The following is a 13,455-nucleotide window of genomic DNA, read 5'->3' on the forward strand; positions in this document are numbered from 1 at the left end:
GAAGATCCTTCAAATAAAGATAAATCAAAGATACATGCACTAAATTTATATTAGATTTCTTTATTTAGACAAAACAATTAAAAATGACAAGACAACATCATTCGCCTTTTTTCAAGACTATCATTATTCATTAATTGTTAATAAAAATAAATTAAACACAAAGTACAATAAAACACATTTTGTCAAACAAAATATCGGCCACATTTCATTAACTGTGTATTTATACTTTGGTATAAATTATAGATAGGAAAAAATAAACTCAATTTACAAACCTGGCATAATAACTAGACATATATAAAAAGAAAGAAAAAACCGTATACACTTAACAAATATACAAATATCAAACAACCAGATTATACAAACCATAGAGAGTACACCATAGATAATGAAAAATAGTTGCCATATACAACATTAAATTATCTATTATATTAAATATCGGTCGACGAGAAAAAAATTAAAACGTACCCAAGATGATCAGCTTTTGAGCTGATAGAAGTTCCATCAAGCCAGAAGTTGGCCACATAGCTGGTCCTCACTTGGAGGTCATGTCGGGCCAGTAGTTGATGTAGTAGCGGTGGGTGCTGCCCTCAAACAGTCGGTCCAACCAGTTAGGAAGACCATCTAAGAGATTCTCTATAAATAGTTGTAATTAGAATTAGTAAAAATACAAATAAATACTGGTTTTATGGCCTTTACTTATTTTTTTTTATATTACAAGGTGTCAAACTAGCTAGCGGACAAATGAATTCGCCGAAATGGCGAAGTGACCGCTACCCAAAGACATTTGCAGATGCGTTGCCTACCCTCAATCGACGAAAGAGGAGACGCACAAAAATATAATATTTAACCTTCCTATGCACCCTTCCCTCCCCCCTTCCTTTCCTTATAAGAAAACGGTAGGAAGGGAAAGAGGACTAAAATTAGGCCTCTTAAATTTATTTGTACACCATACCAATATTGAATAAGCCAGCTTTAAACCACAATTCCACCTGATGTTAATTGATAATGTGGTCCAAAGATGATTAATGGAAATGAGGTGGAAAAGTTGTATATGGTCAATTTGACCATATCATATCAATCGTTGGTTTCTGTTATAAATGTATTTGTGTATGTATGGATACCTTGCAGTAGCACGGGCGGGTCGGGCGCCTCATCAGAGGAGGAGTCGGGCTCGGTGTGGAATCCAATGAATGCGCCCGCCTCCGGGTCCGCCGCCCAGCCGCCCAGAGACCGCGTCATGCGACTCATGCGCTGATCACCACACAAATAAATTATCTATCTATATCTATACATATTAATAAAATTAAAGTATCTGTCTGTGTATCATATTTCGTACACAAAATGTATGTGCGTTGTTGATAAAAAAAAAAAAATTGTTTGTCTTTCCGTAAGGCCATTGTTCCGCGTAATCTTTGATATGGTTGGGCCGAATTTGAGAAGACTTGGACGGGTAGGTAGCTTTTTTAATTATGAGCTGAGCAAGTTTCGGGTGATTTTGTTAAAAAAATTAAAGCTCTTCATAAATCCATAAGAAAGTCACCTTGTGAGGCTTTGCACACTCCGGATGCTTGGCGTGGTAGATACAGAAGTACTTGCGGTGAGGATTGAGAGCGAGCACTGTGCCGACACAGTTGCGCGCATTGACTCGCAGCTCACCACCGCCCAGCGACAGCTGCAGCACGCGTCTGAACCACTCAACGTTGCGCTCCACGCACAAGTACGCGAACACCAACGTCTTGTTCCTAACATGTACACACAACTGTACAAATCACGACAACTCAATAGAAATTGTTTGCACATGGCAATACTGACTGGATCAAACAAGTTTGTCCAATGTCTTAATAAAAAGAAACAAACAAATTTAACAAACATGTTTGTTCGTTCATTAGACACTTTTTGGACATAGCAGGACAAATTGAAAACAGTATCACGGCAGCAAAAATACTTTTACTAAATTGTTAAATACTCAAAATGAAACTTTTTACACATTTCGAGTACAAAAACAATTCCATCAAACTCTAAACGATCACATCTTTTTTTCCGTCATTAACTCGTTGACTTCCCGCCCTTTTCTTTTCTTTTTTTCTTGGCTTTGACACACAAGTGTATTTAGCCACTGACAAGTAACTGAAAAGTATAAAAACAGGGGAACCAAGTCGCCCCCGCGTTTTTCTCCTCTTATTTTTTTCACCTATTATTTTCTAAATTAAAAAGGCAAAGGTCTCAGTGGCCATTATGCCACCTTTTTGGTAGAATTCAAATTTCTTTTACCAAAGAGATCGGATACAAATTTCTTCATTCAACAAGTACAAATCGAGGGGTCCTATGTATAAGGGCCAAGTAAAACACATTAGCCTTTATTCATAGGAGCCATAGAAATGAATTTTAAATAAAAATCACCAGCGTCTATCTTATTTTAAATAGACATATATAACAGTAGATATAGCTATATATATGTATACTAACTTGCGATATGGCCACACTATCTTGTGAAACTTTGAGAGCAGCTGCACACGACTCTGCAGGTCCACCAGCACCACAATTGTGCGACAGCCAGGCTTCATCAAACTTCCAACATACATTTTTATACGACATTATCAAATAATACAAGAAAAAAGTCATTTACTTAGTCCAAAACCTACTTATGACCTATTTTGTTGAAATTTTGACTTTATAAAGCTTGAAAACTTACTAAATACATAACATAATCAATAAATTATATCTCTAATGGTGTTAGTTTTGGTTAAGGGGGGTCGTAAATTTAATTCTTTGCCTACATTTTTTTTGTAACACAAATTACTTACCGCACCAATCCATTGTACTTCTCAGCTCGCAGCTCATGCAGCCTCAGTTCCAGTGCGGGTTCACTCATAATCTTCTTGCCGCCTCCGTTTTGTCGTCTTCGTTCTTCTTTCTGCTTCTGTACGGATTCTTCTTCCAAACGTCTGGAATATAAATATGTACCAAGAATTAAATAAGTCAAAACTTTTACGACACGACCCCCAAACACAATCGAATAATCTTTGTCATACTTAGTTATTCGTGGACGAGGAAAAAAAAGAAAATTATCGATATTTTTACTTACTTTTTTTTTATATCATAAGGTGGCAAACGAGCAAACGGTCACCTGAATTCGCCGCAATAGCGAGGCGACCGTTGCCCATAGACATCCACAAATGCAGATAAGTTGCCAGTTACTAAATCATCGACCCCCTAGGACGTTGCAACGCAATGATATTTTAAAAAGAACTATAGTTATACTAGCTGTCGCCAGTGACTCCGTCCGTGCGGAATTAAAAAAAACGTAATAAGTAAGCCTATGTGTTCTTCCAGACTTCTACATCTGTGCCAAATTTCATCAAGATCCATTGAGTCGTTTTGGAAATATCTTCAAACAAACATCCATCCATTTAAACATTTATCATCATCATCATCATCATCATACGTCCACACCGAGGAGCTCGGAGCCTACCCTAAGTTAGGGGTGACTAAGCCATAGTCAAGCACACTGGCCAAGTGCGGTTTGACTTCACACATATCATTGAATTTCTTCTCAGATATGTGCAGCATCACGATGTATTCCTTCACCATAAGAACATCGGATAAATGTACATATGTAAATCGAAAGTCAAAAAACCCATTGATACATGGCGGGATTCGGACCCAGGACTTGCAGATTGCAAATCAAGTTAACCCCTGAGCCAACAATGCTCTAAACCAGGGATTCCCAAAGGGGTCGATATTGAACTCAAAGCATTGCTAATTCTCACTCTGTCTTCTATTGACCTAAGTCAGAATAAAAAAATAATAATAATTGATCTTAAAAGTAGATAATTTGGCAATGGGGGGTCTGTGGTAACGGTTCATTTTGGAATAGGGGGTCACTTGTCCAAAATAATTTGGGTATCCCTGATCTAAACAATCTACACATATAAAAGAAAGTCGTGTTAGTTACACTATTTATAACTCAAGATAGGTGGAACTGATTTAGTTGAAAATTGATGGGGAGGTAACCTGGAAACGGACATAGGAACTTTTTTAATCATGTGTGATGGAGTCTTTTAGTATGATACATACATGAGATAGGCCATGAGATATCCAGCTGCGATGACAACAGTGACAGTAGCGAGTACTGAGAGTGCGGAGAGCGCGTGGTGAGTTCTGAGTGCGAGTGCAGCGCGCTCAGTCCACTCGTACAGTCGTGTGAGCGGAGTCTTTTAGTATGGTACATACATGAGATAGGCCATGAGATATCCAGCTGCGATGACAACAGTGACAGTAGCGAGTACTGAGAGTGCGGAGAGCGCGTGGTGAGTTCTGAGTGCGAGTGCAGCGCGCTCAGTCCACTCGTACAGTCGTGTGAGCGGAGTCTTTTAGTATGGTACATACATGAGATAGGCCATGAGATATCCAGCTGCGATGACAACAGTGACAGTAGCGAGTACTGAGAGTGCGGAGAGCGCGTGGTGAGTTCTGAGTGCGAGTGCAGCGCGCTCAGTCCACTCGTACAGTCGTGTGAGCGGAGTCTTTTAGTATGGTACATACATGAGATAGGCCATGAGATATCCAGCTGCGATGACAACAGTGACAGTAGCGAGTACTGAGAGTGCGGAGAGCGCGTGGTGAGTTCTGAGTGCGAGTGCAGCGCGCTCAGTCCACTCGTACAGTCGTGTGAGCGGAGTCTTTTAGTATGGTACATACATGAGATAGGCCATGAGATATCCAGCTGCGATGACAACAGTGACAGTAGCGAGTACTGAGAGTGCGGAGAGCGCGTGGTGAGTTCTGAGTGCGAGTGCAGCGCGCTCAGTCCACTCGTACAGTCGTGTGAGCGGAGTCTTTTAGTATGGTACATACATGAGATAGGCCATGAGATATCCAGCTGCGATGACAACAGTGACAGTAGCGAGTACTGAGAGTGCGGAGAGCGCGTGGTGAGTTCTGAGTGCGAGTGCAGCGCGCTCAGTCCACTCGTACAGTCGTGTGAGCGGAGTCTTTTAGTATGGTACATACATGAGATAGGCCATGAGATATCCAGCTGCGATGACAACAGTGACAGTAGCGAGTACTGAGAGTGCGGAGAGCGCGTGGTGAGTTCTGAGTGCGAGTGCAGCGCGCTCAGTCCACTCGTACAGTCGTGTGAGCGGAGTCTTTTAGTATGGTACATACATGAGATAGGCCATGAGATATCCAGCTGCGATGACAACAGTGACAGTAGCGAGTACTGAGAGTGCGGAGAGCGCGTGGTGAGTTCTGAGTGCGAGTGCAGCGCGCTCAGTCCACTCGTACAGTCGTGTGAGCGGAGTCTTTTAGTATGGTACATACATGAGATAGGCCATGAGATATCCAGCTGCGATGACAACAGTGACAGTAGCGAGTACTGAGAGTGCGGAGAGCGCGTGGTGAGTTCTGAGTGCGAGTGCAGCGCGCTCAGTCCACTCGTACAGTCGTGTGAGCGGAGTCTTTTAGTATGGTACATACATGAGATAGGCCATGAGATATCCAGCTGCGATGACAACAGTGACAGTAGCGAGTACTGAGAGTGCGGAGAGCGCGTGGTGAGTTCTGAGTGCGAGTGCAGCGCGCTCAGTCCACTCGTACAGTCGTGTGAGCGGAGTCTTTTAGTATGGTACATACATGAGATAGGCCATGAGATATCCAGCTGCGATGACAACAGTGACAGTAGCGAGTACTGAGAGTGCGGAGAGCGCGTGGTGAGTTCTGAGTGCGAGTGCAGCGCGCTCAGTCCACTCGTACAGTCGTGTGAGCGGAGTCTTTTAGTATGGTACATACATGAGATAGGCCATGAGATATCCAGCTGCGATGACAACAGTGACAGTAGCGAGTACTGAGAGTGCGGAGAGCGCGTGGTGAGTTCTGAGTGCGAGTGCAGCGCGCTCAGTCCACTCGTACAGTCGTGTGAGCGGAGTCTTTTAGTATGGTACATACATGAGATAGGCCATGAGATATCCAGCTGCGATGACAACAGTGACAGTAGCGAGTACTGAGAGTGCGGAGAGCGCGTGGTGAGTTCTGAGTGCGAGTGCAGCGCGCTCAGTCCACTCGTACAGTCGTGTGAGCGGAGTCCTTTAGTATGGTACATACATGAGATAGGCCATGAGATATCCAGCTGCGATGACAACAGTGACAGTAGCGAGTACTGAGAGTGCGGAGAGCGCGTGGTGAGTTCTGAGTGCGAGTGCAGCGCGCTCAGTCCACTCGTACAGTCGTGTGAGAGCTCGCCATGCTGCACCACGTGCCGCCTCATCCACCAGCTCCTGTACACAAGATGGATATTTATGAAAAAATTATTATATAACTAGCTTTTACCCGTGACTCCGTCCGCGCGGAATAAAAAATAGAAAACGGGGTAAAAATTATCCTATGTCCGTTTCCTGGTTCTAAGCTGCCTGCCCACCAATTTTCAGTCAAATCGATTCAGCCGTTCTTGAGTTATAAATAGTGTAACTAACACGACTTTCTTTTATACATGAAATTTTTGTTAGCTAAGAATTTTCAGTTGAAATAATTTTTTGATGTGAAACATCTATAGGCTCACTTGTAAACCGAATCGTTGGCGTGGTGACGCTTGCCGTGGCGACGGGTTACCACGCTATACTGAGGTATACATATATATATATTTTATTTTAATAACATTTAATATTATTTATTATTAAAATAATGTACACACACGATGTTTCACATTTGCCAGGCGTCCCATGACGACTCACAAGTTTTTTTTTGTTTGTCATTGTTTCATCTTCACAAATTTAAACTTGGATTATACAATTATTTAAATTATTATATCTTACTAATGTTATAAATACGAAAGTACACATGGATGGATGATTGTTTGAAGGTATCTCCAAAACGGCTAACCGCTCTGGATGAAATTTGGTCAAACTGGCTGCTCTGTTCCCTAATCCTAGTTGGAAGTTATATCCGTAACATATTAACTGATCTAGATGAAATTTGGCACAGATATGAAACATAGTCTGGAACACATCATCATAAGTTTTTTTTAATTCCGTACAAACAGAGTCACGGTCGACAGCTAGTAAGTTATAAATGGAAACATTTACGTCGTATACCTGTACATGTGTCTCGTAGGCCATCATCTCAGTAGGCTTGAGCAATCGCTTGATGAGATTATCTAAAGCTCTCTTGGTTTCATTAAGTCGTTGCTGGTAGTGTGCCGACTCGTACCCATCACCCGTACACGTCGGCCATGTCTCATTTAGCCACTCGTACTGGATACGTGTCGGTTCCCTTCGCCAAATCACTACAATACGGTGCTCCATCTCTGATATATCTATACCTGTAAGTAAAAACAACTTTTAAAAGAATATTCAAATTATTATTGCTTTAGGTATATTAAAGAACTTGAATATGGCAACACTGACCGGAGCCGTTGGCGAGGGCGCGCACAAAGTCCGGCTGCGCATGCGTATAGACGTAGGCATAGCGCAGACGGTCGGGTGCTTCGCGAGCCAGCGCACGCAGCTCCTCCAGCGCAACACCGCGCGGCCCCAGCGCCACACAGCACAGCCGCCGGCGCGCCGCACGCCACTCCACCGGGCATGCTGCTTCTAACACACTCTGAAATCATCACCTCACTATACATCCCCATTGAGGACCTCGGAGACTTCCCCAAGTATGTGACTAGGCCATAGTCAACAGCCAAGTGCGGGTTGACTTCACACATATCATTGAATTTCTTCTCAGATATGTGCAGTATCACGATGTTTTCCTTCACCAAAAACGTCGGATAAATGTACATATGTAAATCGAAAAACACATTGGTACATGGCGGGATTCGAACCCAGGACCTGCAGATTGCAAGTCAAGTGCTTAACCCCTGAGCCACCGACGCTCTTAATAATACATATTATTCCAAACTACCTGTACATAAGATTTTTACTGCAAACATCTTACTAATATTATAAATACGAATGTTTAAATAGATGGATGGATGTTTAAAGGTATCTCCAGAACGACTCAACCAATCTCAATGAAATCTGGCATAAATGTAGAACAGTCTAAAAGAACACATAGGCTTCTTATTAAGTTGTTTTTTTTATTCCGCGCGGACGGAGTCGCAGTCAAAAGCTAGTAGTGTAATAAAAACTTGTAATATCAAGATATTTCAGAGTTAAAACATATTCCGGCACTTTCAGAATGTTTAGATGGATGGATGGATATGACGGCTGATAGAGATGTATGGAGGAGTAGTACATACTGTGCCGACCCTCCATAGTTATAAGGGCAGGTTGATGATGATAAGACGGATAGATGGATGTTTGTTCCAACTTGAAATTTATTATGTATAACACAGTATGAAAGAACACATAGACTACTAAAGTTTTTTTAATTCCGCGCGGACGGAGTTGCGGGCAATAGTTAGTATCTATAATAGATGATTATATGTACTCTATATTAGCAATTATGGTCTATGATGAATGACGTAAAGAGCCTATATAAAACTTATCTCTCCTATTATATTTGTCAAAACAAATTTTGTTCTCAGAAACCAACGATAAGTTTTGAAAAATCATAGTCCTATTAGAACGAGCTGATACATGAACCTTGTTTAATTTTGTACCTGCGAGGAGAGCCTTGGTAGTGTAAGCAGCCTGTTGGCATCAATAAGCTGGCGCAGAGTCTGTGTGGGTATCTCTGCGGTGCTGACGCTGGCCGCTGGCACAGGACTGTCCTCCTTCAGCAGCACCATGCTGTCCGAATTGCGTTGCACCTTGAAGCGTGACGTCACATTCGCGCTATCCCGTGACGTCATATCCACAAAACTGATAAAGGCAAGAAACATACCCGGTTAATGTTTTTTTTTTTTAAAATTGAAAATTCAACATTTTTTGAGGCATTGTATAAATTTAACAAAACGAAAAAAATAGGAAAATAAATTTTTGATTGGCACTATTTTTGAGTCCATCAATTTGTGAGATTTTATATATAAAAATTATGCACACTTTTTTCAAATTTATACTAAGACGAACGAAATTAGATACATACGCAAATGACACCCTCTCTCTATAGTGAAAAGCGGTGATAAGATATCGCAGCCGGATGCTGGGCCGCTCCTCAAAGATGAGCGCCTTGACGCGGTTGTCTTCAAAGTCACTTACGAACGCGTCCACATTATAGTCATTTAAGTTCACCACCAACTTGTACGGGAACTTCCAACGAATGAACTCTGTAATTTTTGATTAAAACTCAATATAAAATATTAGAAATTGTAACATAAACCTATTTTTTCTTTCACTTGAACTAAAAACTATCAAAAAAATATTACTCACCTAATATCTTCGGCATAGATCCCAAGCTTTCCTTATAAATGTAAACTTGTTTATCAATGACAAGTGTGAGACATGGCACTCCGTGTACACCCACACGTCTAGCCAAGGCAGCCTCATGTCCTGCATGGACAGTAGCCAGGGTGATACCTAATGGCTGCAACGCTTCCACCAGTCTTCTCCAAGCTGCAGCGGATCGAACACAGTCAAAGCACCAGTCGGTATAGAAGAGAACTAAGGCTGGTGTGTGTACGCTTTTTTCCATAATATGGTTCTCAAAATGTCTGGAAATAGAATTTTTTTATTAATTTTATTATTATTAATGTGAAATGACAAGAGAACATATTATTCATTATTATACTATGTATTGATTTTTAATGCTCAATGGCACATGAATTTCATATAAGAAAATCTACAGGATAAGTCTGTGGCACTATCCGTTGGTTTCCGTGACCAAAATCTGTATAAAACATATCATCATTATCATTGACAAAGCAGAGATAACAAGATTTTAAATGGAGAATTTAGGCTTAGAAACCCACAGTAAATATGTTAGTGGATTTTAGAAATCTTATTAAGTTATGCACTTGTAAGCCTTGATCACAACATTTGTAATATAACCACATATGGCTAATGTTATGTACTACATTTACAAGATACGAGGGCCACACTGAAAGTTTTTAGAACTGGCTACTTTTTAAGAATATATTAAAAAAATAAGATTAAATTTTGAAAATATAACTCTTTGCTAATATTATTGAGTACTAATTTAATTCGTTTGTCATTTGTTTTATGATTTGACGGCAAATTGAAAGTTGTTGGTGTCAGGCCAGTATGAATTTAACGCGAGAAAATTTTCGTACCATGATTTTGTACGACTTTCGGTGTCATTTAAGTCAACAAGAATGTTATGACAGCCTTCGATTGGCCTTTCACGATGAAGACCCTTCTCGGGCCACTGTTTATAACTGGTTTAATGAGTTTAAATGTGGTCGCACCAATCTCAACGATGCTCTGCGTCAAGGACAGCCTTCTGCGGCGACGACTGAAGTTAACATCAGTGTTGTGCGATGTATGAAAGAGACTGATCCAAGAGTAACCTATCAACAGATTCGGACAAGCTTAGGCATCGATATGACTCAAGTGCAAAAAATCCTCCACAAACATTTAGCCATTAGGAAGCTTTGTGCCCGGTGGATACCCCATTATTTGACCGAGGCCCAAAAACTCCGTCGTGTTGATTGGTGCCATGAAATGATACAAATATTTAACGGAGGTAACTCAAAAGCTGTGTTCGACATGCTTACGCGTGACGAAAGCTGGATTTATTGCTATGATCCGGAAACCAAGAGACAATCTGCTCAGGAGGTGTTTCCTTCCAAGGAGTTGTCAACTAAATTGAAGAAAGGTCGAAGTGTAGGAAAAAAGATGGTGGCCTCATTCTTCGGAAGGACCGGTCATTATGCGACAATTGTTTTAGAAGATTAAAAGTTACTTACTGCAGAGTTGTATACTAACAAATGTTTGCCATTGGTCTTGGAAAAAGATCGATAAAAACGACCTTGAAGTAGGATCCTCCTTCATCACGACAACACCTGTTCGCACACCTGCGGGCGAACGATCGACTATTTGGCGTCGTCAGACGTGGAATTGCTGGGTCACCCGCCATTTAGCCCCGACCTAACGACCTTGATATATTTATTTATTCCCGAAAATAAAAGAAAAACTTCGAGGAAAAAATTTTATGGACGCCAAACAACTAGTGGGTGCGTTCCAGAAGGCCATCGCAGAGACCCCTAAGGACGGTTGGGCAAAGTGGTTTTCTCGGTGGATCTATCGAATGCAGCGATGTAATAATGTGAATTGTAAATATTCTGAAAAGATATAATATAACTAACAACTTGCTAGTTTGCTCAGTTTTTGATTTTCTAAGAACTTTCAGTGTGACCCTCGTACATAATATGAACTCACCGTGCGGTGACAGACAATTTGTGGAACAGCGTAATATCTTGGTCCTGTGTTCGGAAGTGTGTGCCAAAGAATTCCTCGAATGGGTCATTACTGTAACAAATATCATGATGGTGACTCTTCATGTAAAAATTTGTGATTCATCAATTGGACTAAGCTTTTATAAATGGCAAGGGAACATATATTTATTTATGATACAATATTATTTTATAATACTCTTGTACATCCTAAATCAGCCCCGGGTGGGGGAGTGACTGCGGACATACAGAACGATTCGCACTGGAGGTGCACCGGCAATAATCAACTGTGCACCCCCAATGCGGAACACGATTAAATAAAACCACCTAATGCTGGTTAACGGAACAGATTTATTTGAAACCTATTTCACCTTATATTTGTTCTTAGATGCCTGACCAAGCATGATCCTTTACACGATCTACATAGGTGTTTGTGTGTTATGTGCACCCCAATCTACTGTACTTCCTGCTACAGATCACGTATGCCCTACATATTTTTCTCATTGCTGTGCAATCTTCCAGTACTATGCGCATGCTCTGCTCTAGCCATGGTTGTTGATACGAACACTCTTCTCTTAGCGATATATATTAAATTAACCTTATAATTAACTTTAAGAACCATACCAGTATTTCAACTGAATACGTTTTTCAATTAACTCGAACATGTATTCCACATCTATACCTATCATAGTAATATTATAAATGCGAATGTTTAGATGGATGGATGAATGTTCGTTTGAAGGTATCATCAGAACAGCTAAACAGACCTTGATGAAATTTGTCATAGATGTAAAACACAGTCTGGATGAACACATAGACTACTAATTAAGTTTTCTTTTTTTTTTATTACGCGCGGACGGAGTTGCAGGCGACAGCTAGTAATTTATAATCCCAAAGTTATAGCCCAGTGGAACTCTTACCTAAACCTTGCATACTGGCTGTAGTCATGTCGTTGTTTATACATGTGTTCATCTTCATTTGTTATACCATAAAGGTCATACGCTTGTCGCCGTTCCATATCAGTTAGCAGTTCATATGCCTGCTTGATCTCAACAAAGCGTGATTCCGCATTTGGATCTTCATTTTTATCTGGATGCCTGCAAAGTTATTTGTAGAGTAACTAAGCAACTTATAATGATGCGTACTTGTGTTTGTTTTACTTATGTAAATACTCTAATGTAATGATAATACCTCTGCAATTGTTTGAGTAATTAGTTTCGTAATTAGGTCATATTAATATAGATACTGGATAAGCAGCATGGTGGTACATAGTACAGAAATTGTAATACCACATATTCATACTAATTGCATACCGTTTCGAATTATCTATTTCTACAGATTTAAAAAAAATTCAATTTGATCCATTACATTTCATATGTACACAAGAAAAATTTATAGGTACTAGATAGATAAATCAAACTATTTTCACATGCTAATATATTCAGCTCAGCTGAAGTTATGCATTGTAAGATAAAATAAATAAATTCAATATAAATTACACATTTTTCGTTACTATATATTAGGGAGAAGAACCATTTAGGTGTATTTTTAAATGAGTTTATTTATGACAGAGGAGACTAATAGTGTTTCTTTTTTTTTTGAGTTTCAAAAAACTTACCATTCTTTTGCCAACTGTCTGTAAGCCTTGCGAATTTCAGGGAGCGTTGCTCTGCGGTGGACGCCTAAAATCTCGTATGGATTACCGATATCCTGTGCAGCTGCTAATGCACATATCATTAGCAACACCCCGTACACCCATCGTCCACTCCAACTCCTGTTTGTCCATTGCATATTATTTTATTGTCCCTATAAATCCACCACTGCAGTCTATGCACTATTCATGGAATAGTCTTTCTAGTTCTATTTTATGCTCATAGAAAATCATAACGTGGAAGAGCTGGTAAAATCAAGAATTCAGGGAAACTCTTATCAGTCATTCGTCTTAAAATAGATTGAGATGCCTGAAAATGTTTGAAATCGTGAAAAATTGAGAAAAACTGAAAAATTACTAAATGTCAACTGCAACCACAGATAACAAATAAAAAAAATTATCCACAGATTACAGTAAATTATTTTTTTTATTAATACCAGAAATGTTAAGGCACTGTCTGCGAAAATCTGGTGTATTTGTCAAAGTCATGTAAAATGTAAAATGAAAAGTG

At 40.2% G+C, this 13,455-nt stretch overlaps 1 protein-coding gene across 1 annotated transcript; it reads right to left on the reverse strand.

Annotated features, from left to right (window-relative positions):
- Positions 1–350: 350 nt before the first annotated feature.
- LOC106718419 (dnaJ homolog subfamily C member 16) lies at positions 351–13,301 on the reverse strand. Its single transcript, XM_045677831.1, has 14 exons — positions 12,912–13,301; positions 12,214–12,390; positions 11,280–11,369; positions 9,312–9,592; positions 9,028–9,208; positions 8,603–8,804; positions 7,404–7,599; positions 7,092–7,318; positions 6,106–6,278; positions 2,805–2,945; positions 2,467–2,568; positions 1,541–1,742; positions 1,122–1,251; positions 351–633 (listed from the first exon to the last, which is right to left on the reverse strand). Exons 1-14 carry the CDS (start codon positions 13,082–13,084, stop codon positions 533–535), a joined length of 2,376 nt encoding a protein of 791 aa, XP_045533787.1. The 5' UTR covers positions 13,085–13,301; the 3' UTR covers positions 351–532.
- Between the last annotated feature and the right edge of the window lie 154 nt (positions 13,302–13,455).

The sequence above is a fragment of the Papilio machaon genome, chromosome 4 (genome assembly GCF_912999745.1).
Source record: "Papilio machaon chromosome 4, ilPapMach1.1, whole genome shotgun sequence".
NCBI lineage: Eukaryota > Metazoa > Arthropoda > Insecta > Lepidoptera > Papilionidae > Papilio > Papilio machaon.

What these genes read in the sequence shown, in the direction of transcription:
- LOC106718419 (XM_045677831.1), bottom strand. Translation starts at nt 13,084, where the DNA reads ATGCAATGGACAAACAGGAGTTGGAGTGGACGATGGGTGTACGGGGTG. An exon ending in AGACAGTTGGCAAAAGAATG is followed by an intron (nt 12,391 to 12,911) that starts GTAAGTTTTTTG and finishes ATAACTTTGCAG; the next exon opens with GCATCCAGATAAAAATGAAG. An exon ending in AAATTGTCTGTCACCGCACG is followed by an intron (nt 9,593 to 11,279) that starts GTGAGTTCATAT and finishes TTCTATTTCCAG; the next exon opens with ACATTTTGAGAACCATATTA.